This window comes from Callorhinus ursinus, unplaced genomic scaffold (assembly GCF_003265705.2).
Source record: "Callorhinus ursinus isolate GAN/ISIS: 27379988/994484 unplaced genomic scaffold, GSC_fseal_2.0 scaffold4, whole genome shotgun sequence".
Taxonomy (NCBI): Eukaryota; Metazoa; Chordata; class Mammalia; order Carnivora; family Otariidae; genus Callorhinus; species Callorhinus ursinus.
The window spans coordinates 153,685,597-153,712,276 of record NW_027397066.1 but is presented as its reverse complement, the minus strand read 5'-3'; the positions used below and the strand labels follow the sequence as shown (position 1 = coordinate 153,712,276).

General features: G+C 51.0%; 1 protein-coding gene across 3 annotated transcripts in view; it reads right to left on the bottom strand.

Annotated features, from left to right (window-relative positions):
* Positions 1 to 26,680, bottom strand: part of SCARA5 (scavenger receptor class A member 5) — a 150,623-nt gene that overhangs the window by 33,780 nt on the left and 90,163 nt on the right. For 2 of the 3 annotated variants that reach the window (XM_073892548.1, XM_073892547.1), the window contains exon 8: positions 8,191 to 8,388. In XM_073892548.1, coding sequence (XP_073748649.1) covers positions 8,191 to 8,388 — 198 coding nt within the window. The remainder of the gene's footprint in view (positions 1 to 8,190; positions 8,389 to 26,680) is intronic. The other variant, XM_025874025.2, reaches the window with a different exon arrangement.

Genomic DNA, 26,680 nt, shown 5'->3' with positions numbered 1-26,680 from the left:
TACCTCCGATCTTTTGAAATTTAAAGCAGATGGTTCCATCATGCCGAGCCCAAAATAGTGGTGCTAGAATGGCAGGGGACCCCCGAATTTAACATTATGGCCAAACATCATTTAATGACAGGCAGAAGCATCCCTAATCAGAAGTAATTAGATCAGTTCCCAAAGTATAAGGTCCCTAAGACAATCTATTGGAGTTTCACCTGCAGCTAGTCCTGTTTACCCAGATCTTAAGGGGACATGCCTGCTGGTCTGATAACTCGCTTTCGTTGGCTTTCCCAGGAATGGAAAGAAACTTGGGAGACAGAAACTCGGCATTGCAGTTCTTCAATGAATGTCAGAAGACTAGAGGACTAGGGCAGCCGGGTGAGGCTCCAGGAGGTAATAGAGAAGGCCTGTCTGGGGTCAGAGGGGCCAGTGGAGAGGGGAGTGGGCTACACCACAAGTCACCTGGCGCCCCCACTGATCAACTGGCAGGACCATCACTCATGGTTCTGCCGTGTTCTCTGTGCTCATGGCCATGCCAGGCCCCAGAGGATGGGAGTCCATTTGGGAGCCCTCTGGAAACCTGACTGAGCTTTAGGACACCCACAGAAGCAGTGGCTTAGAGCCTGGTTACTCCAAGTGTGGTCCTGGACCAGAGCATCAGCATTACCCAGAGCCTATTAGAAATGCAGAACTTCGGGTCCCACCTAGGACTACTGAACCAGAATCTACATTTTAACCAAGAGATTATGTGCTGCAGTTTGAGAAGCACCGATGGAGCAGAAGAAGCAGGGATTTACAATTAGTAGGACAGGTCTTGATTCAACTCCCAGCCCCATCTGGGGGACCATTTCAGTTTTAAAACTGGGACGGGATTCCCAGGATGTGAGAATTTGGGTACTAAAACCAGGTACCTTCTGGATAAACCAGGATTGTTCGTCACTCCAGGACCCTAGCTTGTTAGGTCTATGAACTGGCCCCAAAAAGCATGGGGTTAACAGGTCATAAACTAGCTGTGTCAACCTGGCAAGTCAGATGAGGCAATAAATTGTTCCTGATTTTTAAAGGACTTCGAAATCTACCAAAACCCTATAAAAAAGATAGCTCAGGGATTGGCACCACGCCCTGACCCTAGCCCCGTCTCCTCCTCGGCCATCTCTCAGCGTCCAGACAACTCCTTCAAGAGGAATTGTCGGGATAACTCTAAAAACCTTCAAACCGCCACTCACTCTTGAACTGCATGGGGGAATTCTCTTTACAAAGAACGTCCAGGAAACATTGAACCCTTTCATGCATACCGCATGAGCTGTGTGGTCTAGATGTATACTCGTTACACAGGGATTTTCGGCCTCTGTTGTCATGGGATGGCCGAGCAGTGAACGTGGGGACAGAGCTGGGAGGAGGAGAGGCCTCCTTCCGCTGTCTTGGCCTTTGCTTCTTCACGAGAGCCTCTTCCCTGGCCCGGAGACCCTGTGCATCTTACACAATAAGCCCTTTGAGGCCGAGCAATAATTTGCAGATTAAATGTCTCCTGGAAAACACATCAGTTTACAAATTACCCAGGAAAAGCCTGCAGGCCCAAGAGCTCTGTGGGATTAGTCACACCCAAAACAAATAAAGAAGCCAATAAAGGAAATTGACAAATACAGAACAGGCCCAAGGTAACCAGCTCAAATGCGTATATAGGCTCACGAAACTCCAAACTCTGGTGGGTGTTTTTGCCAGGGAGTTCTGGCTATTTTGCAGTCATGGAAGAGCTAATAAAATAAGAATTGGGTCATTAAATCAGCAGCGCTGGATAGCTACAGTCTTACAGCATCATGGGGCATCGCGGGCGGCCAGTTAACCTGTGAATCAGCCCCACTGCTCACCATGTCAGAGAGCCTGGAAATCCCACTCTATGCACCAATCATCACTTTAGCTTTAGAACTGACATCTGAGGACTCAAAGTGAGGCCCCAAGACCAGGCGTGTCGGCATGACCTGGGAGCTCGTTAGAAATACGGAAGCCTGCGTCCGCCCAGACTTGAATCAGAATTTGCATTTTTAAGAAGATCTCCATGATTCGTATGCACATTCAAGTCTGAGGAGCCCTCCTCTCGAAGAGGTCCGTACTTCTGCGCAGCTATCTCTGCAAGCTCCCTAACAAAGCCCTGGGACAACACAGGGTAGGGTGCTCTGCTCCCCACTGTTTAGATCAGGAAAAGGAAGCAATAGGGTGACATTTTATCTTGAGGGGGCAAAATTGGGACCAGAGGCCAGATCTTCTGACACTCAGACACCAGGGGCTGTTGAAGGTCATATTGTTGGGAATGAGTAAGTGGAGATTTTATTTTATCCTATTCATTCATTCATTCATTCATTCATTCATTAACATATATTTGAGGGCCTATTCCATGCTCAGCGCTATCCTGGGTGTTTGGAATACATCAACGAACAAAAAAATGATGGAACAACAAGAAAAATCTCTGCCTCGTGGAGCTAACGTTTGAGCTTCTACATGTTTATTTGGAGTAATATTAATAGAAGGAATAAGTTACACTGAATCCTCCAGGCTCCCCTCAGAGCCTCACACAGAGGTAATCAGAACAGCTTATCAAATAGATATTTAAGAGATGGGAAAACTCAGAAAGATTAAGTGACTTGCCCCATAACGACTAAGGGCAAAAGACTATCTCCCAGGCCTCTGACGTGCAGGCAGTCCAGGGCTTGCACCTTACAGGGACACAGTGCACAGCATGAACACCAGGCCAGGGGCAGCAAACCATGGGCCAGGTCAGCCCACTGTGCTTTTGTAAATAAAATTTTATTGGAACACAGCCCCACTGGTTGACTATGTTTTGTCTATGGCTGCTTTCGTGCTACAAGAGCAGAGTTGAGTAGTGAGAGAAACCATTGGCCCACAAAGCCTAAAATATTTACTACCTGGCCCTTTCATGTTTGCTGACGCGTGCACAAAGCCATCTCCCCATATTTGGATCTTATTGTAGAGGAGAAAGGCAAAAACTGGTCATAAGAACGTGATTGGAAGTAAACACTCCCAATTCCATCCCTCGCACTCTCACCTACAAATCTGTCTGCATTTGTACCCATCCTCACCTCCTTTTGTCTGTCTCCTAGAAAGATCTTCCCTGCAGATCCAAGGCTACCTCCCAGCTGGGCTCCTTCCCCGCCTCTTCCTAGACCTCCTCCCACCCATCACCAACCATCTGCTCCAACTGCATTTCCTCCCTCTCCAACAGCTCTTGGACCCATTTAAAACTGAAAAACACCTTTAAGGGGCGCCTGGGTGGCTCAGTCATTAAGCTTCTGCCTTTGGCTCAGGTCATGATCCCAGGGTCCTGGGATGGAGCCCCACATCCCGGCTCCCTGCTCGGCAAGAAGCCTGCTTCTCCCTCTCCCGTTCCCCCTTGTGTTCCTGCTCTCGCCATCTCTCTCTCTCTCTGTCAAATAAATAAATAAATTCTTTAAAAAAATTAAAAAAAGAAAAACACCTTTAAGTCTCTCCCATTTGGCGATTTCTTTGCCTTTTTTCCCCCCAGAGAAATGGATACTTTGGTGATTGAGCCCTGTCCAGGGAAACTTGTATGGTGCCAGACCCCTAAAAGAACTAACAGGGATTGGAAATGTCTTGTAATCTACCAGGGAGGACTCAGGTTAGCGAGCACCGAAGTTCCTTCTTTCTTTCCTCCCTCCCCTGTCCCCCCCACCCCCCCTTCCTCCCTCCCTCTCACATTTAGCTGGTACCTATGAAGTCCTAGGCACAGTCCTGGGTTTTGGAGCTGGGAAGGTAAAGCCCTCAAGATGTTCACACACGCATCAGTGCTCAGGAGAGCATGAGAGATGCCATGTTAGAGACACGACGCCAGGGGAGCGGGGAATGGGCTGGGGATGGAAGTCACCAGCAAAGCTCCCCTCAGGAGCTGATGATTGAGCTGACTTTAGAAGCTGACCAGGAATTAGCTAGATAAGAAGGAGGGGAAGGCACTCCAAACTGAACTTGAAAAGATACGGAAACGTGAAACAGCCATGGGAGCTCAGAGAACACAAGGGTCCGCATGTGGCTGGAGGGTGAGAGAGAGGTGGGAGGCAGAGTAGGAGGGATCTCGTTTCAGAAAGAGCGCCGGCAGCCATGAGGAGGGAGGTGACAGGAGCCAGGCTGGAGGTGAGCAAGAAGCTCATGGAGGGTCACAGCCACCCCTGCACCCACGTTCACTGGCACCCGACCTCCACCCAACGTAGAGCAGAGGACTGAGCACACCAGGGCCTACACTGTGCTTACTGCTTGACACACGTGATCGCACTTAGCAAATGCCACCATCCTTCAAAAGTGGGAGGGCTCAAGCTAGGGGAGGTGATAAAATCTGCTGCTCCAGGCCACCAGCTGGAAGTGGCAGATTTGAGATTCTAACTTGGGTTGGACCCACAGCCTGAGCTCCTAACCACCGCTCTACCCTGCTTGGGCTCCTAGGGCAAGAGCAGTGAGGACAAAGAGGAAGGGACGGAATCAAGGGACACCAGAGAGTAGACACTGGTGAAATCTGTGGGACTCAGGGACGGGCCAGATGAAGGGATGGCGAGAGGGAGAGAGGGGGCTGGGGGACGGGCCAGCAGTCCTGGCAGGCAGGGCAGGAAGCACATCCAGAGGGCACAGAGAGAGGCCAAGCCATGGAGGGAGGGGCCAGGGCTTGGGAGACTGAGCCTGGGGATGGGCAGACCGGGATCAGGAGTCGGGCCCTAGTGGGGAAGAGGGCTGTGGTCAGAGGGGTGTCCCCATCTGAGGCACAGCCCTACCGCCGCCGTGAGAGGCCACATCCCCTCCCACCCCCCGCCCCCATGGCGACCATGGCATAAGAATCAGTAAACACACCTGCCTTTCCCTTTACACTGAACCTGTTGAGGCTGGAGGCGAGGGTTACTCAACCCTGTGTCCCAGCACCGAGCCTAGTGCCCACCGACGGGAGATGGGAGGTGCCTAGAGGCTGCTGAGGAAGCAGGCAGAGCAGGCTGGCTTCGGAACAAGGGCTCAGAAAAGCCTCAGCTGGGCCAGCCCCTTTTCTTACCCGCTGTGAGCCCCTTCATAACACCTGGCTGGCCTACCTGTCGAGGTCTCGAATATCACATAAGAGACTAGATGGGGACGGGGACGGGGAAATGACAGTGCAGATGTGATATGTACGGGGAAGGGAGTCCGGTTTTGCGCTGACTGGTTTAAAGTGATGATTTCAGGGGCACCTGGGCGGCTCAGTCAGGTGAGCAACAGACTCTTGGTTTTGGCTCAGGTCCTAATCTCAGGGCTGTGAGATCGAGCCCTGCCTCGGGCTGCTTGCTCAGAGGGGAAACTGCTTGGGATTTTTCTCTCTCTCTCTTTCTCTCTCTCTCCCTCTGCCCCTCCCCCCCCAATAAATAAATAAATCTTTGGGGGAAAAAAGTGGCGATTTCAGAGCTTCCTCACTTGTCACATGCTACAAAAATCAAGGGGGAATTAAAGAGGCCATGGAGTCTCCGTTGGGGACGAACACTGCCCATGATATTCAAACGACTTGTTTTCGGCTTCTCTAAAGGAGTTTCTGATATTTTTCGTCCCCACAGGTTTTACTTCCACTCCCTAGGAAGGCGTCTTCCCTGATGGCAAGAATGGAAAAGCAAGGACTGTTTCCACAGTCCCTGTTCCTCATGCAGACAGAAATGGCGTTTTTCCTTGAAGAAAACAGGCTGAAATCTGGCCTGAAGCTTTAAGTGGGAGGAAAGCGCTCTCTCCGGGCGGGCTGCCCTCGCAGGGGCTGGACTCTCTGAACTCCCCCCACGCCCCCCTGGCCTTGGCCTTCGCTGGAGAGGCCAGGACGGGCGGGGCCAGGCAGTTGCTCTCTGCCTGTGGTCACGACAGATTTCACCAGTCACCTTCAGCCCCTGGGACTGGGATCGTCTCCTCCTGCTCAGCTGACTGTAACAAAGTACCATTGACTGAGTGGCTTCCAAACAACAGACCTTTATGTCTCACAGCTCTGGAGGCTGGGAGTCCGAGATCAGGGTGCCAGCATGGCTGGGTTCTGAGGAGGGCTCTCTTTTGGGTGGGAGACCGCATCCTTCTCTGTGTATCCTCAGGGAAAGAGGACGAGGGAACTCTTCAGGGTCCCTTTTATAAGAGCGCGGGTCCCATCATGTCATGACCTGATCGCCTCCCAGAGATCCCCCTCCTCATCGCGTCACGTTGGGGGTTAGGATTGCAATATATGAATTCGGGGGAGACACAGTCTATAACAGTGCCGGGGGGTCTAAGGGCTGAGATTCTGAATCAGAGTTGCCCCAGCCCCTGGTGGAGATGAGGCGAAGGGTGACTGAGCAGTGGAGGGTGCCACGGCCAGCCTGGATGTGACATGGCTCCGTTTCTCTCTCTGGAGCAGATGCGTCAAACCCTCCCGCCACCCCCCCTTCCCCCACGCCATGCCCTGAGTCCCTTTAGCCTTCCAGCACGGTTGGTCGGGCAGCCAGGGTGTCGGGCAGGACAGCGACCATGCCTGGCTCCACTCCATGACACAAGGAGCGCCCCCAGCTGGGCCAGCTCTTCCTCCGCAGGTCACAACGGGGACCTGGCAACCGAGTGTGAGTGGATCGGTCCAAATTCCTCCCCACACCTGTCAGGACTTGGGTCCTCGACAGGAGCATTCCAAATCCCAGGGGACTCAAGCTGGAAGGCACATCACAGAGTCTGCAAGCCCTTTTAAGTTACAGACAGGGACGCCAAGACCCACAGGGAAGAAGCAACAAGATCACAAAGCCACCGGTCAGCACGCTCTCCTACGGGTGTGGGGAGTCCTGCGTTGGTGCATGTGGGACTGTTGCTGTACTTGTGAGTCAACGCAGGTTTCTTCAAGCTCAAGGTCTGACGGAGGAGAAAGCATGTGTGAACGTGAATTTTGTATTTGAGTGTGAAAGTGTATGTGGTGCCATGGATGTTTAGCACATGTCAGTAGGTGTGTAAACAAGTGATCCCATTTTGTGTGTCGCTTGGGTGGCGGTCACAGCAAGCATGGCACGGTGTAGAGAGTGCTCTGTGCTGGATTGTGTTCCCCCAACTGTGTTGAAGTCCTAAGCCCTGACACCTCGAAACGTCACTGTTTGGAGACAGGCCCCTTAAAAGAGGTGATTAAGGTAAAATGAGGCCATTGGGGAGGGCCCTAATCCAAGGTGACTGTGTCCTTATAAGAAAAGATTGGGACACACACAAAGCGAAGACCTTGTAAAGACATAAGAAGAAGACAGCCACGCACGAGCCGAGGACAGAGGCCTCGGGAGAAACCAAACCCGCTGACACCTTGATTGTGGACCCTCCAGCCTCCAGAACTGTGAGAAAACAAAATTCTGTTGCTTCAGCTCCACAGGTCTGTGCTATTTGTTACAGCGGCCGAGCAGACTAACGCAGAGTGCTAGCCTGAGGGACAGACACAGTGCCATGGATGGGGACTGGAGCTGGGCATCTGCCCAGAGGAGGTCTGCACCCCTCCCTCACAGCGCCTTGTGCCATCTGCAGGACGGGAGGCGCGCTTGAGCATGTTGAAAGGAAAGCAACCAAAATGGTGAAGGCTTTCAAAATCCTGCCACGTGAGGACGAGATGGAGTTATTGGAGATATCCACCGGAAGAAGAAAAGCCTCAGAGAGGGTCAGGGACAGCCTGCAGAATGGATGAAAGCCTGGCCTCCTAAGCCACCTGCCATTTGCTAGCTGTGTGACCTGGGGCAGGTCATTCAACCTCTCTGCCTCGGTTTCCTCATTTGGAAAGTAGGGATGATAGCTCTACCTACTTCCTAGTGTTGTAAGGGTTAAATGAGTGAATATCTGTAACATGTTTAGAACCGAACCTGGCACACAACGGGCGCTATATAAGCATTTGGCCCTCTCTGTGCTCCATCACAAAAATGCAACAGAGCTAAGTGCAAGGGAGACGCAGGGCTGAGAACGAGAGCCCACAGGGGAATCCGACAGGAGACCAGAAATAAAAGGAGTTCAATCCAAGGAAAAGAAGAATGTTCTAATAACCAGAACTGTGTGAAGACATGCCGGCTTGCGTGGGGGACAGCAAGCCTCCCGTTGCAGGAATGTGGGGGGCAGAGGCCAGGTGACCCTTGGCGGGACTGCTGGGGCAGAGACTCATGCTCTGGGGAGGAGACCCGACGAGCATTCCTGGGCCCTCTCCCCCAGAGGGCTTACCTTGCCCAAACCGCGCTGTCCGGTACACCTCCTCCACGCCGCGGAAGCCCAGCATGCGGCACACCACGTCGCCGTCCTTCTTGTCCCAGCCGTCGTCACACACGGTGCCCCAGCGCCGCTCGTGGTACACCTCCACGCGACCTTCGTGCGGCCCCGAGCCATTCACCAGCCGGATCATCACGGCCTCCATGCCACCTGCTGGGAGCAGCCCGCAGACACCGCTGAGCTCTTGGCACGCCCGGCACCCCACCGCTCACGGGGGACCTGCCCCCCCCACCCCCGCATGGGGCACAGGGGACCCAGACCATGACCTGCAGAAACCCTGGGGTCTCACCCCTGCCCTTGATCAGTCTGCTTCTCTCTACCTTTTTTTTTTTCTTTTAATATACTTCATTTTGGGGGTCACCCGAGTGGCTCCGTCGGTTAAGCATCCAACTCAGTTTTTAACTCATTTGGGTAAATCCCAAAGGAGTGTGATTGCGGGATATTTCTCCACCTTTTGGGACCTGGTGACCAGCAGTCATGCCTGCCAGGGAGGAGGGGGAACGGAGAAAACCAAGGAAGGATCCAGACTCTCCTAGCAGGTGGCCTTGCTGTGCAACACAGTAGCTGGGGAGGTCCCCATGAAATGTCTCAGCCCTGCGTTCCAGCGTTCGTGCCTACTTTCCCACTGGGCTGTGAGCATGAAAGTGTGCAGCCAGACAGGCCTGGGTGTGAATTCTGTCTCTCCCACTCACTGTAAGTGGGAGACAGTAGCTCATCAAATCTCAGATGCCACTTTTTGTAAGGCACATCACTATCATATGTGCTACTAAGAAGGAAAAAGTTCTGCCAGTGACAGTGGCAAATTATGTCAATTGCGAGATGCTTCCAGATTTCAGAGATGTGAAGTTGTGTGTCACAGAATCAGTGAGATGTGGCAATCCATGAAGAGCTTAGAACAGTACCTGGCACATAGAAGACTCTTCTTTCTACCTGAATGATCTTATGAAAGACTCACAGCCTCTCTAAGGGTATGTCCCCAATTGTGACATGGGGGCAACATGTAGGGCTATTGTGCAGACCAAATGAAATCATGTGGGGGCGCCTGGGTGGCTCAGTCAGTTGAGCATCGGACTCTTGATTTCGGCTCAGGTCGTGATCTCAGGGTCATGGGATTGAGCCCCATGTAGGGCTCTCTGCTCAGCACAAAGTTTGCTTGTCCCTCTCCCTCTGCTCCTCCTCCCGCTCATGCTCTCTCTATTTTTTTTTCAATTTTATTTTATTTAAATTCAATTAATTAACATAGAGTGTATTATGAGCTCCAGAGGTAGAGTTCACTGATTCATCAGTTGCATATAACACTCAGTGCTCATTACATCACGTGCCTTCCTTAATGCCCATCACCCAGTTACCCCATCCCCCCACCCACCTCCCCTCTCTCTCTCTTAAAATAAATACATAAATAAAATCTTTAGGGTACCTAGGTGGCTCAGTCATTAAGCGACTGCCTTCGGCTCAGGTCATGATCCTGGAGTGCCAGGATCGAGTCCCGCATCGGGCTCCCTGCTCGGCGGGGAGTCTGCTTCTCCCTCTGACCCTCCCCTCTCTCATGCTCTCTCTCTCTCAAATAAATAAAAAAAATCTTTTAAAAATAAATGAAATCATGTGTATAAGTCTCCGAGCATGGTGCCTGGCACACTGTAGACCCTCAGCAAATCCTAGGCTCCTCCTCCTCCTTCTCTCGTGGCTGAAACTCTCTCACATTCATCTATAAACTCTATTTAGCACAGAGCCTGGTTCTAGGAAATGAACAGTAAATGTGCTGCGCAGATGAATGAAGATTCATTCTTTTGCAGTACAAAGCATTGCCTTATTTCTCCAAGGGGATATTTTGGGGACTCAAAGAACACTGGAGCAGCTGAAACAACCCTTAAGATCATCTCAATGCCAGCATCTGGCTGGGAAGTCACGGTGTCGGGCCATACACACTGTTAGTGTCAAGGGAGGAGTGGGAGCTCGGGTCCCCTCATGTGTCTTCTAAGGTCCTTTCACCATCCAGGAGTGGGGTAGCGATCTTCTTCCCTCGGAGACCAGAACTTCCTCACTTGACAAGATATTGGAGTGGTCATTGGGTCTTAAATCTGGTCACACATCAAAATCATTAGGAATGCCTGGGGCGCCTGGGTGGTTCAGTTGGTTAAGCGACTGCCTCCGGCTCAGGTCATGACCCTGGAGTCCCGGGATCGAGTCCCGCATCGGGCTTCCTGCTTGGCGGGGGGGGTTCTGCTTCTCCCTCTGACCCTCTTCCCTCTCGTGCTCTCTATCTCTCATTCTCTCTCTCTCAAATAAATAAATAAAATCTTTAAAAAAAATCATTAGGAATGCCTGTAAAATGCAGATTCCTGGGCCCACTTGGACCTACTGGATCAGAGTCTTGGTGGTGGGAGTCAGAGATCTGTCATTTTTACACGTGTCCCCCATGATTTCAAGGTACTACATGTATGTGGACAGGCATTTGGGAGTGATGGGAGTGGATGATCTGTAAGGTTTTTTTCCAGCTCCAGTGTTCAGTGATTCCAAGGCCAGGGAAGAGGTGGAAGAGGTCAAAGGTGTCTCTTTTTGTTTTTCTTTTTGCAGCCAGAAACCACCTGGGGCATGTAGGGTGGTGGTGAAGCCATTGTACTGTGACACGGTGACACGTGCGTGACATGATGCAGAAAAGACCCTTATGTGAACTGCCAGAGAAAACAGCAAATCCGATCAAGCTCCGTGCCCAGTAAGTACTGCACTCTCAGACCATTTTTTTCTTCTTTTTTTGGCCAAGTGGGCTGGGGGATTCCCCCCTTCCAATGACTGTGACCTTCACAGGCCCCTGCAGGAAATGGTAGGATTGATAAACCCCACATCTGTACCACATGAGAAAGGAGAGGAGTTAGAATTGGCCACATGTCCGTCATGTGCTGCCTGGGCTGGGGAAACCCCAGAATATTCTGTACTGGGGAACCAAAGAAGTCACCAGAAAACCACTCAAGGCGCTGAAAGATCACAGATGGATGACTCTGAAAGGCTTCTTGAAATGTTGAATGGCATTTTCTACACATCCTTCATCCCTGACCGTTCTTCCCATATGGATTTGCTGCAAACACGAGCTCATACCAGGCTGTCAAGGCTGAGGATGAGCAAGAGAACACAGGAATCCTGGAGAAGGAAAACATGGAGAGAAGCTAGAAGGCAGAGACCGGGTCTGAGACAGAGAAACTCCCCAGGGAGCAGTAATGACAAGCTAACCTGGAGCCAGCAGCCGCATATGAGGCCTGGCCCCTGGCTGGGGGCTTGCCCTGGTGGGTTGGCCGAAGCTGAGATGTCAGCCCTGATTTCTCACAGAGCTGCCTCGCCTCTGTCAGCAGCCTGTCACAGTGGCCGTGGGCCACACCAGGCCAGCCTCCAACAGAAGCCTCGGTGTGGGGTCGTAAGTAGAAGAGAGAAGAGACAGGAGAATGTTGTGGGTCCCAGAGCAGGCCAGGCAGACGTCAGGGTGTCAGGTCAAAATAATAGGAAGAGGCCCACTGTGACCCAGGAAGCCAAGGCTGACATTCCGAGATTCCCCCATACCCCCCCTGCTCGGGCCAGCCTGAACTCACGTCATTCATGTCTTAGTTTAGCAAAATAAGTGACTGATCATCTCTTAAAGGCCTGGTCCTGTTCTAGGAGCTATGGATATATCCATGAACAAAGTCTCTGCCCTCAGGGACTGGTATTTTAGTGGAGAGACTAGCAGTACTAGGGGGAAAAAAGTAACTATGGCCAGGTAGTGATGAGTGCATAGACAGGAACAGAAGCACAGAGAGGGGACAGAGAGGGGCACCTGGGTGGCTCAGCTGTTAAGCGTCTGCCTTCGGCTCAGGTCATGATCCCAGGGTCCTGGGATCGAGCCCTGCATCGGGCTTTGCGGGAAGCCTGCTTCTCCCTCTCCCACTCCCCCTGCTTGTGTTCCCTCTCTCGCTGGGTCTCTCTCTGTCAAATAAATAGATAAAATTAAAAAAAAAAAAATGAAAGGGGACAGAGAATGAGAGGAGGTGCCATCTTAGGTGAGGAGACAAGGAAGGAAATGGAGAGCAAGGGGATGTGCCATCTTAGGTGAGGAGATAAGAAAGTGAATGAAGAGTGAGGGAAGGCGCCATCTTGGACAGGGACACAAGGAAGGGAATGGAGAAGGAGGGGATATGCCTTCTTGGAGAGAGACAGGGAAGGGAGTGAAGAACGAGGGAAGGTGCTATCTTAGAGACAGAGAGACAAGGAAGGAAACGGAGGGTGAGGAAAGGTGCCATCTTGGAGAAAGAGAGAGAGACAAGGAAGGGAATAGAGAGTGAAGGGAGGAACCATCTTGGATGGGAGGGAAGAAGGAAGTTCTTGAGTAGAGACCTGAATGAGCCAGAGGAGGACATGAACTCCCCCATCTCTATAAAACCCCTCTCTGTGCTCCCGCCTAAGCTTTTCTTGTCCTTTAAATCTCAGCTTACATGTCCCATCTCCCTAAAAGCCTCCCCACATCCCCCACACCTGACCAGGGCCTCTTCTTTGGACGTACTTATTACTTCATCTAATAATTGCCTGTCCGTCTTCTTAGGACACCGAGAGCATTCCGAGGACAGATCACATGGCCTGATACAGTGCTTGTACATCAAGCTGCCCAAGCTGTGCAAAATGAAGGCATGTGTGAATGAATGAACTCAGATAATACAGACCCAGGTGGGCAGGTCCTGGCTATGGGACATAGCTCCTCAGAGCCTAGGGCTTTCGTATGAACCCAGAGAATTAGCCATCAGGGCATCCCACAGCTCCAACACCCACTTTATGACATCAGAGCCCCTTCTACTCACTCATTCACTGATGGCTTCTTCTGGTGGGACGGTCCTGGGTTCTGGACCCCAGGGCTAGGCTATTGGTACAATGACCATACATTCCAAATGAGAAAATAGGGTTGTGGTCTGTCATATGATATGGTGAGCACTGGAAGAAATCTGGAAAATGTCATCTGGTTGCTGAAATATTGGAATTCCCAGGAGGCTTTGATGTATATGGAAGTGGCAAAGAACATGTGAAAACAGGACAACTTCAAAAAATTGGACACATATGGTAACCATAATTATGAGACTCACAGAATCAATTTCAAGGATGTCTCTCTGGTTTATGTCCCACGATCTCCATAAACCAAGCAAAGTTGTGGCCCTCAGGACTGCCCCGACCCCCAGACCCTAGGTTGACTCCTTGAGCACTGGAACCTGTCCCTTGTAACTTGTTCCCAGATCCTCCAGATTTGGGGTTTCTCCTCACAATGGAGGCTGAACACAGTCGCCTGCTCATGGGATGCCGCACGCCCCAAAAGAATTAAAATGATTCTGAAATCCTCATGACCTCCCCTGGACTCACTGAAACATGACACATTCTCTCCTAGTTCTATCTTATAGAACTTGCCACTCAGGCTGGGTTTTGCAACCTTTTCTTTCCCATAATAAAAGCTCAACTCTGTGGATCATTCCCTCGGGAAAACCATAGGCTGAGATTTGATCTGACTAGGATGCAAACTGCCCCACGGCAGGGCCTTGGACAGGCCCAAGAGCTGTTCCGTGCACAGCATGTCTGGCCTCCTGAGGAGTGGCAGGGGAGGTCACAGGCAGGCATTTGCCACAGGTCTGAGCAATGATGCCACTTCCTGCAACGCATGTGGATAATCACCAAATGACTGCAACGGTGCCCCTCCCCCCCCAGCCTGGGAGGGATATCACCACTCGGTAAAAGGTTGGGGTTTCTGTGGGCAGAGGGTTTAAACTCTGCTTTTTCCCAGCAGCTTCTGCCCCAGGGCAAAGCTTTCCCACCAAGCTGCCAGTCACCACTCGGAAATGCTCTCACCCCACAGATGTGTCAGCCCCCACATAACCCGATGCGGTGCCTGAGAGGCGGTTTCAGCCTAGTTTGTGACCACCCCCCACCCCAGGACGCTTCTTGCAAGTCCGGGGAGCGTCTTCCTCAGACACCTGCCGAGAGTGGTCCCTGAGAGTGTGTGGGGCCACTTGAGGTCAAGGAGATACCTCTCTGCACATGAAGGCAAGGAAAATGGCAGGGAGAGATTTTGGACTGCACAAAACTCAGGCACACCCAGGGCAAGAGAAAGAGCACTGGCCCGGTTGGAGGGCAAAGGGCAAGAGTGCTCATGGGGACCTCAGGCTTTTGTAATTGCATGTAACTTCCCTTAATAGCTGCTTTTGCATTGTCTGACAGGCCCCCTGACCTCTTTCTTTTCTTTTTTTTTAAAGATTTTATTTATTTATTTGAGACAGAGAGCATGAGCAGGGGAGGGCCAGATGGAGAGGGAGAAGCCCATTCCCCACTGAGCAGGGAGCCTGACACGGGGCTCCATCCCAGGACCGAGGGATCAAGACCTGAGCTGAAGGCAGACGCTTAAGCTGACTGAGCCACCCAGGTGCCATCCCCCCACCGTTTACCTCTTTCTTTGCATCCCACCTCACTGGGGCCTGGAGAATTCTTCCTGAGCAAAATGAAAATCGGCAACCCTGTTGGAAAGCCCGCCCCCCACCAAGCCCTATGTGGATATCTGATTTTGACTCATTTTAAAGGGAACCCTCTGAGTCAAGAGAATATCAAACTCATTCTCTTGTTCTGGGGTCTCTACTCTGCAGACTGGACTCTACCTCGCTTGCAAGTGGAGAGGGCAGTAATGACCACAAGGCGGGCCCCCACCCAGCTCTGCACAAGGAGCACTCTCTGGAAGGTCCGAGGTTAAGGGAAACACCAAGGAACTGTTCCTCACCAAAAACCTGGAGGACAACCTGGAGAGTTTTCTGACTTGAATCCCTGGCCCAGTAAATCTTGGGCAGAGCTTTTCCTAGTACTCCCCCATAGCAATGACATCCGTATGTTTACAGGATCAGGCCTCTGTGTCTTTTGGCTCTGCTGCCCAGATTTGGGATCAGAGGTGCTCCCCTTTTACACAGAGAAGCAGACAGAGAAGAGTCCTTTCAAAAAAGCTCACATTGGAAGTAGCCACTTCTTTGTCTGGCTGTGTAACCCTAGGGGAGGAAGCTGATAAATGAGAACCGGGGCAGAAGACCAGCCCTCTCCAACTGGGCGGCCTCCTTACCCTCTCCCAGATCAAAAGGCTCAAGCATTTCTCCAGCAAATCTTCCAGAGCATCAGTGGTTCTAATCTCTGCTTGGAGCTTTCTGCCTAGCTGCAGCACCAGACCAAAGAACCAACCTCCTCATTCCCTGCCCAGCTCTTCGGACCCTGCCCATTACCCAGGCCACTGCTGGGACCGACCATGAGGCCCTCATCCACCCTCCTGCAGGAGGACCCCAGACCCACTCCAGTCCTGGCCTGGCCCCTCAGTAAAGGCAGGGGGAGGTGAGGCACAGATGGGGTCAGAGTGTAGAGAAGATCAAAGCATGGTGCCTGGACTAGGAACTTTTACATTTTCTGGGGTTATTTCTAGTAATGACTTCCTCAAGCTTAGTAGGGGGCTACAGACATCACCATTACTTACTGCATAGAGCTACTTATAGTCACACTGTCTCAAATGATGGAGAAGCCTAGAATTTGCCAGCTGCCAGGGACTCGGAGATCACACAGTGCAAACTGTTCATGTGACACTTGAGGATACAGGGGCTCGGAGAGGAGGCAGATCTTGCCCATGGTCATCCCACAGTGAGGAGTAAGTGGAAAAGCTGGGACCGGACCTTGAGACTTCACCCTTGAGCCAATTCTCCATCTACACCTTTCTTGCTTCATTTTTCATAAGATCCCCACCCCCCCTTCTTTATGAGCTCTCTGGGCAGGGTCCACTGATTCTGCCTCATGACTTTGACGCAAGATCCCTTTTGATGGAGCAGTCACAGTAAACATAATGAATTACTTTAACCCTTGAACTGTAATGCTTCTACCCCCAATTCGTAGGAACAGTTTGGCTTCTCCTAAGTCTTATGGAGGGCCCAAGAATGCAGGGATGCCCTTGTGAAGCACGTCTATTCCCGAGTTTGTATTTGAAAATGAACGTGTCTCTGCTTCTGGGCAGGGAAAGATAAACCAGCCTTAGCTTTTGAGAGCAGGGCTAATATTTATGGAAGCCCAGGGTGATTCTACTTTCTGTGCACAGATTTGGGGTGCTGAAGGTGCATTATCTTTACTAATTCTTTATACGTATCTTCATCAATGTATGTATTTTTCTTTTCAATGATTCATTTACTTATCCATCCAGATGCACTTCTGGGATCCTACCACATTCTAGAATTGTACTAGGGGCTAAGGATGAATAAGTGTCGTCGTTGCCCTCAGAGCTGTCTAATGAACTGACGGCATACAATGGATAAGAACACAGAATGTCAGAGCTGGCAGGGACCGCCCCTGAGTCCAAACTCTCATCTACAGATGAGGGAACTGACGTTCCCAGATAGGAAGGAACCAGCAGTCACTGGGACACCAGAGCCCTTTCTTTCTAGACCACTGCTCGTTCCAACGTGGGCCACTTTCAGTGCTGCCTAAGCCCCACAACACAGAGTTAAGCTGGTCTGAGGTTAAACCAGTTGGGGCCAAGATGGCAGCAGGCTGGCACTCCCCAGACTGGGGCACCGCTTGAGAGAGTTGAAGCAAAGCTCGCGATCCCTGAGAGTTGCAGAAAAATATCCCATGTTCCCTTGGGCAGAGAAATGGTGTTTTGTTTGTTCATGGTCCCTCGATACTTAGTATCATGCCTGGTTGGCTGAAGATGCTGATTCAGTGTCGGATGGGATGGAGGGCAGGTGGGTGGATGGAGGCATGACTTTGCTAGCGGGTATGATCGGACTCTCCAGCTGAACGCCTCATGTTTCCTGTATCTCTCTGGATCTTTCCTGTATCTCAGGTTCTAGTCTTAACCTTCAGTGCCTGACTATTCAGAATGGGCACAGTACCCATCCACTGATCCCACCAGCTCAGGCAGGAATGGTGTTACCCCAGGATAGAGGCCATGCGCTCCCCGTGCACACAGTGACTAGGGGCCCTGACCCTGGGTTGCATCTACTTGGGCTGTCTTTCTGTAATTCATTCTAGACTCCCTACTGTTGCTTGATCTCTAAACAAGTATTGACCCTGTTCTGGGGACAGAGAGGTATATAACCATGCTTCTCCTCGGGGCACAAAAATGCTACGAGGCGATTCCAGGCCATCCCCACCAAGCACCACAAGAAGAGGTCCAAGGCAGGAGGTGGGCATGGTGAGGAGCGGGGGGGGGGGACTGGTGGGGGCTGGCCAAGCCATAGTGCCAGTGTTCTTAAGTCTAGAGGCACTGAGATATTTTTCTTCATTTCTTCACCTGTCATACTCACTTCCCAGGGTTGTTGAAGGGATCGGTGACAAAGATTCTCTGCTTGACCAAACCCTAGGCAGGCTCCTGAGCCCTTTCAAGGAGGCCTCAACTTTGACCCATAAAGTCTTGAATAAAACAGAACATAATTTCTAACAGCTCAAGGCCACATCCCTGGAATGACCCTAGCCTCCTATAACGTGCCTGCCTGAGAAAACTCAAGGCTGCCAAAAGAATTTACTGTTTGTTTCAGCCAACACCTGAAGATAGGGCCCCGTCTCCCAGCCTCCGTGGGAGGGAGGGAGCCTAACTTGGATAAGAACCAGTTAGCAAACCCAGATGGGTTTCCTAGAGACCAACCCGCCCTTCCCGCTTTTTGTCATTTTTCACTTTTCTGACTCTACTGAATCCCCACTCCCTGCCCTCCCACTTCCTTCATTCTCCCTTTATTTTTTTTTTAAATATTTTATTTATTTATTCATGAGAGACAGAGGGAGAGAGAGAGAGAAGCAGGCTCCCAAGGAGCAGGGAGCCAGATGCGGGACTCGATCCCAGGACCCTGGGATCATGACCTGAGCCGAAGGCAGACGCTTAACCATCTGAGCCACCCAGGCGCCCCCTCATTCTCCCTTTAAAACACCCAGTCACCTCTGTACCAATGGAAGTTGAATTCGGTTCACTTGGGCCTCTTTTCCCTATTGCAAGAGTATGTTACTAATTTAAGATCCGTCCCGACCACTTTAACTAGCATCCAGCTTTGTTTATCTCTGACATCAGATGTGATAAGACTGCAATTAGACAAGATCAACGTGTATACCATGCTCCCAGCCTGTGAGCACTTCCTTACACATGGGTAATGCCATGAATGATTGGTCTGGCTCAAGAGCTCGAACCACTATGATGACGATTAGCAGGACCACCCAGATTCCCTTAGGAATGTGAGTTGGGGGAATATGGAGATAACTGAGCAGAAGCAGCCCCAAAAAGAGGCAGGGACAGTGAAATTCATAAGCCACGTTGGAGATGAGACACTAGATGGAAGCCCGACTGCTGTGGCCCCCAGAACTGCCTTGGATTCTGGATGACCTTTGCATCCTAGGCTCTGCAAGTCCTGTTTGTATTATGACTCCTGATCTTCCAAAGTCTTCCCCAGTGTCCTTACTATATGCCCCCATTACCTGAAGTGACCCAGTGAGTCTCTGGTCCTTGCTACCAAAAATGCCCAAAGAGAGTATCTGGGAATGCTAACTGTCAATCTAAGGCCTGGTTACCTACTTGTTTCTTGGGTGCTGGGTGGCTCACCCCTCCAATTGGATTAATCTCCTGACTTCCTCTGCTCTCCCCAGAGCACAGTTCCTGGCTTCTTAGTAAATCAAGGGAGAGGGACAGGGGCGTCAGCAGTAGACTGGCTCTTGCTGTCAGCAACTTTCTGCTCACTAATGGGAGCTGAATGTGACTCTTTAAGCAAAGCAGCTCCAGAATGGTCCAGGAATGTAGCGCTCTGGCTGAGGCCACTCTGGGGCTCCTAGCACAGACCTTACCAATCTAATATGTGGGGTTTCTCCTCTCAAAATAAATGTTTCTTTGCTCTCTCTGCCTTGTAAATATATACGTAGGAAAGGCAAGGTCCCAGACCAAGAAGGCTGGGTCTAGCCCAGATTCCCCCGGCTCTGAATCCCTGAACCCCAGAACTGGAAGGAGCCCTGGATATCAGCCTTGAACCCCCTATCCCACTTTAAATACAGAAAACCAGGCCTGAGAGCTGCTCATTCTGCCTCCTGTGGGAACCCATTCCAGGAGGTTACAAGCCAGCATCTGGTTTCATTTACAGGGTGCTGGCATCCCTGGAGGGCTCCAGTAGTTTTCATCCAATTATTCCCTACCTTGTTTTACTCTATATGCTTCAGGTTTCGCCGTTATTGGGAAGCGAGAGGCAGAATATCTTCCTCCTTCTCCAGCATCTCGTGGGAGCACAACCAAGGGAGTGGCTTCATCGCTGGGTCCCTAATCGAGCCTGAGGGGACAGCTTAATGGCCAGTGGCTGCCATCTCATAACCGGTTTCCAGGGCTGGGCTAGCCTTAGAACTGTCTACTGCCCCCGGAGCTTGTCTGCCTGTGACTCAGAACTGCCCCAAAGCCAAGTACAGCCAAGCCATGCTCCGAACACCATCCAGGAGATTTCAAGTAAAGGGTGGGCACTGAAGGGAACTAATGTATACTCAGGTACTACTACACACCAGACACTGTGCAAAGTGATTCATACGTGCTTTCTCTCCTTGATTCTTCACGACAGATCCATGAGTTTAGTTATTATGGCTCTCACTTAACAGAGGAGAAAATGGGCCCAGAGAAGTCAAGCAATTTGCCTAGGGTCACACAGCGGCTACCAGGTAGAGCCAGGGAGAAGAGCAAAGGCCTTTCATTTTCAAACCGCAGAGCAGACTGTCAGGCTGAATACTTCAGACAAATACTTAATAACGGCTGGCTTCATACAAAAAGTGCCTTTCACCTACTGCCCAACAGTCCCACGGGGTCTCCAGGAATTATTGTCTTTAAGAGTAAGGGAAGGAGCCTTGGTCTTAAGGTGGTTCTCAGGCCTGGGCTGCTGGGAGGAATCAAACTCTAGCCCCGCAGGGGGCACAACCTTCAGCAGTTCGAGGGTGATGTCAGTGCACTTCGGGGTGGTGATGCACTGCATCAAGGGACCGATTGGGGATCAAGCCCTGGCTACACAACTTACCAGTTGTCGGACCTTGTAAGACATGTGGCTATCACCTCCTCCGGGAGGGTTTCCCTGATCTGTCGCCCCAACACGCACTCCCCATAATATTGTGAGCAATATTATACCGTCATTCCCTCTTTCAGGTCTGTGTGTACTCATCAGGGTAAGCTCCGTGAAAGCGAAAGCCATTCAGCATCCTTGTGGTCCCCATCTGTCGGAAACATGGTCGGTCCTCACTTGCAGGCACTCTGGCGCATCGCAGGGCTTAACCCATTGTACTGAGTGATCAGATGTATGAATGGGATTCACAGCCTTCTGCTGGGCTCCAGGAAAGAACGGATCCCTCAATATCCCAGCCCCGCTCGGCTGTGCATCAGAAGGGCCCCTGAGCCCAGAGCACTTTGCTTCTAAAGACTAGGAGAGAAGGGAAACCCAGCCTAAGCCCGAAACCTCACAGCTCCCTTCGGTTTGTTTATCCTGTCTTCCAGGCCAAAGCAAAACAAGGTAAAAGAAAGGAGGTTGTGTAGAATAGAAATAAACACATGGGGCTGGGAAAATAGGCTCTGATTTTCTGCAGCTGCAGAGTAGAGCCCCGGGGATAATTTGGACCAGCTGCCCATTAAGGAAGTTGAACTTTTCATTCTCTTGTGAAGAAAGAACTCCCCGTGGCCCCTGCTAGCCCGCAGCACGGGGGCTCTCCACCCCACCTCCCCAAGGTGGGGGACGCTGGGCTCCAGCCTTCTCTAGACATGACACTTCTCTCTTCCCTGACATCTGTGGGAAATGTGGTCCGTATGGGAAGGACAGAAGCCATCCCACAAGCAAACTAAGGAATTTCTGGTCAGGCTCTGCTGGAGGGCATCGCTTTTAAAATGTGGTCTGGCCTGTGGGTGTGTTTTATAAAATGCTACTTCCCAATGGGAATCTGCTCTTAACCTAATATGGTGCATTGTGCCTCTTCAAAGCACTTCTGTTCTCCCGGTTTCATTTTGATCTTTGAGGCCTTCCTCTTGAGTGGGTGGTGCTTATTATACACATTTTACAGGTGGGGGAGCTGAGAGTCAGGGAAGGAAGGGTTACATGATCAAGTGGCCACACTAGGGTCCGTCTCCAGCCCTAGGGGCCACGGCACTGTGTCCCTGATTGGGGCTCACATGGGGTGCTTGGGCCTTTGCTGGGTAGAAAGAGCAGCACAAATACCTCCCAAGTTAGCACTGAACTTATCACGCTGGATTTTTTTTTTTTTTTTAACTGTTTTTCATGTTGGTCTCCCCAGCTCTGTTGCCTCTTCTTTTGGAAACTGGGAGTTAGTCTTATCTGATTTTGTTTCTCCAGTGCCTTACTCTGGCTGCCCAGCTCCTCGTAGAGGCTCAATATGATGTGTCTGATCAAATGCTTTCCCTGCCCAGCCCTCAACCAGGAGCTCCCCCCATTGCAGTGGAAAGATGTTGCTAATGCCCAGAGCTGGATTTGTGGGAATTTACTGGGCAGCCCAGTGGAGAGGTGGAGTCCTTTGCCTTGCTTTTGCTCTTGGGCTGCTCAAAGGGCAGTGAAGGGTCAGTGAGTGGCAACAGGCCTTTAGGAAGAGAAAGAAATGCAGTTGAGCCAGGGGAAAGTCAAAGCACTGAACTCTCATTTTATCACGCCTGTAGCTGTCGGAGGCTCTGAAGTTTATATGGCATCCCTCTAAAATCCTTGTGGACCTGCCATCTTTACCTCCCGGTCCCCTGTCCAGGACAGGTGGCCTTTGTTAAGAAGGCACTTTTCCCCTCTGCCCTCACCCACACTGTCCCCACCCTGCCCTGTCTCCTCTCTCAGTTCCATTCTCCTTCAAGTTCAGGGTCTGCGAGTCCTTGGCTGGGATGCTTCCCAGCCCCCTATTATAACTTCTTGAAGGCGTACACTACTTTCTGGATCTGCGACCTTGGGCGAGTAATTTTACTTTTCAACAGAGTTTCCCCATCTGTTAAATGGGATAACGACACACGCTTAAGAGAGTTATTCGGAAATACGGACGAGCTCCGTGACTGCGGTGGTCGGTTCTCAAGAAATAGGGTTGAATTCAACCTAAGCCCCAAGGATCGCACTGGGGGGGCCGGGGGACCAAGGCACTGCGGCAAGGGATTGGCCCAGCATTTGAGTCAGCAAGGAAACCAGCCGAGACCCCCCCCGCCCCCCGCCACCACAGCATCCACAAGACCTCCCAGGATGTCCCCAGACTTGGCCTCCCGCTTTCATCTTCTCTTTCTCCCATCAGAACTCTACAACAGCGTACTTTAGGAGACAGGCGGAAGGCCAGCACTCAAGGAAGTCGGTCCCTCTTGATAACTGGTTCCAAGGACACCCCAAGGGTGTTTGCCATTGTCCAAGGACAGGACGGGAAACGGAGCCATGCATTTCATGCACTGGTGGCTACAGCTGATCCAGTTATGTCACAAAGCCCCGGCGGGGACCTCCCGGGTTCAATCTGCAGGGCCTTCAGCATGCTTTACCTCCAACATCAGAGCACAGAGTGCCGAGTGGTGGGACTTAACAATTCCTAAGTTTGCTTGAGTTGCTTTGTCAATAAACAGTTTAACCACGCCTGGTTTTAATCTATGTCTCAACTGAAAACTTTCTTCATATGAAACCCACATCAGAGACCAGAACTTCAATTCTTCTGTGGTTCCAAGGTGTTGTTTTTATAGAAAATTCCCTGTTCACCTTCAGCCCGAGGTTTATATTACTAAAAGAGTTTTCTTCAGGGGCACCTGGGTGGCTTAGTCGGCTAAGCATCTGCCTTCGGCTCAGGTCATGATCTCAGCGTCCTGGGATCGAGCCCCGCATCGGGCTCCCTGCTCCGCCGCAAGTCTGCTTCTCCCTCTGTCTCGGCCCACCACTCCCGCCCCCATGCTCTCTCTCGCTCTCTCAAATAAATAAAATCTTGGAAAAAAAAAAAAAAGAATTTTCTTCAGGGCCAATCCAAGAAACCACCATGTGTTTGTCAGGAATTGGGAATACCAGTCCTTGTGGGGGCTGCTTCTAGACTCCTCTTGGAAGAATGAGGACAGCAGTGTCAGCTAAATGTGGGTTAGGAGAGAAACGAAGGTGCATGTGACACACTCCTCTGCTCGCTCACTGTGAAATGGGTAGGTGCTTAGGGAACAAACTGGTGACCTCCGCCCTCAGTGTGGAACAGCCCTGCACGCCGCCAGTTAAAAGAAGCAAACCTTCCCAAGTTTCACTTACATACTCCACCCCAAGTTCTTAACGTTAGCTCCAAACACGGGCTTGCTTCTGTTCCAGCTAGCCCTTGGCACGGGCCCTCGGTTGGCTCCCGCTTTCATTTAGCATGTATGCAGAATTGGGGCACAGTTGGCCCTTGAACAACACAGGTTTGAATCTCATGGGTTCACTTATACGCAGATTTTTTTCCCACTAGATACAGTACCATTCCGTGTATGTGTTTATTCTCTTCCTTATGATTTTCTTAATAACATTTTCTTTTCTCTAACTTACTTTATTGTAAGAACAGAGCCTCTAGCGGTCCTGCTAAAGACCTCTTAGCACCCCTCTGCCCCCCGGAGAGCACCTATTCCCCCACGGGGGCTCTGTTCCTCCTCACCTAGGCAGGTTTTCCTCACACTGGAAGGCCCACACTGCATGCAGCTCTTACTCTCTTCCCTTTTAGGAGACACCAATAGCTTCCACACCTAGCACAGGCAGCTGTCCCTGACTCTCAGGCAGCTCCCCACCCCCACCCACTCCCCCACCCCCTGGCTTCTTAAAGGAGCCAGGTCTTTTGTTTTTTCCAGGTCCTCTTGAATCTGTTTTAAGCCATCACACCAAGGGCAGCACGGATTAATCAGGGCTGAACTGTTTTCTGCACATAGCAATTTAAAGCTCTCCTGGAAGGGGTCACTAGGAAGCTTGCAGGAAAAATCAGTAGATTTGTTTTTGGAAGGCTTAAGATAAACTCTTGGCAAACCGGAACGTCTGGTAGGCCAGATCCCATCCTCTGCACAGAACAGGAGGTAAAAAAAAAAAAAAAAACCCACAAAAAAAAACACAGAGGAGATTGCAGCAGGGGAGGCTGAGGGCCTGGCCTCTGTGCCACTTTGCCAGTGGGGTCAGAAGGGGGCTTGGGTCTCAGGCTTGCTACTCTGCAGCCTGTGCTTCTCCTCTAGAGCTCATGTCTCATCTTCTTAGGAGGACTTTCTAGAAGGGGAGCAAGCTCAGCCAAGAGAAGGAACAAGAGCAGCCGAGAAACGTGGACTTGGAATATGGACCTTTCTAGGGTGAGGGAGAGTCTGCCTACTGGGTGCCTGGCCTTGGTCAGAGCTGAGGGTCACCGGGGATGGCTGAGGCTCTGTTTTCATGACCTTGGTTCCTGTTCCCTTGGTCCCAGCTCCAGCCTGCTTCTCCCCCGGTCAGTCACCTCCCACTGTGGCCATGTCCCTCCCCGCTCACACCCATCCTGGCTTCCCAGTGCCCAGAGGTCAACCCTAAACTCCTGACTGCTCACCGCTGCCTACCTCTCTGGCCGTATTTTTTTTGTTTCTTACATCCCCAAACCTCATCACCCCAAACTGTTTGGGTTTATTGGGCAACGCTCTCCTGTTTCATGCATGGTTCTCTTTACCTGGAATACCTTTGCCTTCCACACTCACCTGTTGGACGCCATTTTGTCAAAAACACCTCATCAAGTGACTCCCACAAGAGCAGGCAAAATTTGCCTCTGTACATACGTCTACGAAAGTCCTCACCACACTCCACTGTGATCGTGTATTTACGTGTCTTTCTCACCTGCTAGACAGTGAGCTCCTCAAGAGGAGGCCAGGCCTGACTCATCTTTGGTTCCCCCGGCCGTCCGCCAGTACCTTGATACCAGTTTGCCAAAGAAGAGAATAAAGCAACGCTCTCCTCCCTAAATGTTTTCCTTCCTGCCACATTTCTTTCTTTTCTTTATGATGGGAGCAAGGGAGGCCAATCTTTCTCTGGTTCTTTCCACGGCCAGCTCCATGCCAGCCCCCAGGTGTCTGACCCACGGGCTTCTGGCCTTTGCTGCCTCTGCTGTTCCTGTTCAGTTTCCATCCGGTTCCCCCATCCCTCGTCTATCCACGTCCCGGTTGCTCATTTCTGACTCTCTGGCGCCTCCCACTCTGCTTCAGCCCTGACCGGAAGCCGCATTTGCCACGGGACAACTTTTCTGAGTGAACTCTGTGTCCCTGTGTATTGTCAGTCACTAGACATAAACTTAGGGGAGGAGACACTTGAAAGACACTTGACCATCTCTACACACCCTTTGGGGATCTCGTCTGTCCTGCCCGTGCTATGTGAGGATAAAGAGAAGGAAGGATTGTGTGAACTGAACAAGTGTGTGAGTGAACAAGCCCAGCTGTGTGCGGGTGCTGCTGTGGATATCACCTCGGTCCAGCCCACGGGCTCAGGTGACCCAGTCCCAGGAAACGGGGGAAGTAGGCCAGAGCAGGGCTTTGCGGGCAGATGCAGAATAGACAGTGGCCCATGCTGTCAAAGGCCAGAGAGAATAAAAGGTAGTCCCAGGATGTAGCAAAGGATGGAGAGTGGGCTCGAAGCCAGACAGACCTGACTTGTAACCTTGACTCTGCCCCTTATGAACGCTGATGACCTTGGGCAGCTTCCTTCTTCTTTACCATCAGCCTCCCCCTCTCTCGAAGGGGACATAGCCATGCCTCCCGAATAGTACTGAGAATTTAGTAAAATAATGTGCACAGAAACTTGACTCCTCACTGTATCAGCGATATGGTTGTTAGGAGTAGTATGTGAGTGGTTAATTTTTCTTAGAAGTGTAGTTTACTTTTAGAGCGTGTTGTTGTTGGGGTATTAAAGTTGTATAAGGAATTAACAGATAAGTACACAGTTACGTTAATAAAGAAATATATTTGCATATAAAAGGTCCAGGAGCTCTGTCTCTCCAGGCCTGCAAGAATGCTAACTTGGGGTGCCAAATGGATTCCCTGGGGTACCCCGGTGCAGCTAACTGTAAGTGCAGAGATAGGAGGAAGGGAATTCATGCACTCTGAAGGACTCTTTGCATTCCCTACCCTAAAACAGAGATAGAAACATTTCAGCAGCTATGGGGTAAACTGTCTAGAAATCGCCTCCCCGATAATTTCTTTTGAGCTTACACTACACGATAGGGTGCCCACTGCTCTTCCCCCTCTACAAACCTACTTCCCTGAATACTGAAAATACACACAAGGTGTTAAACATTTTTCAAGTTTTCTGAGATGCCACTGAAAACTAGCAACAAGCACCGACTTAGAATTTACCCCTGGGTCATTCTGCATATTTTTTTCCATGTGAAACCAAATTGAGGAAAAGTTTTTAAACAATCTGAACTTATATCCTGCTTTAAATTCATGCTGTGGGACTTAAACAAAACTGGATCCTTTACCTGCCCCTGAGCC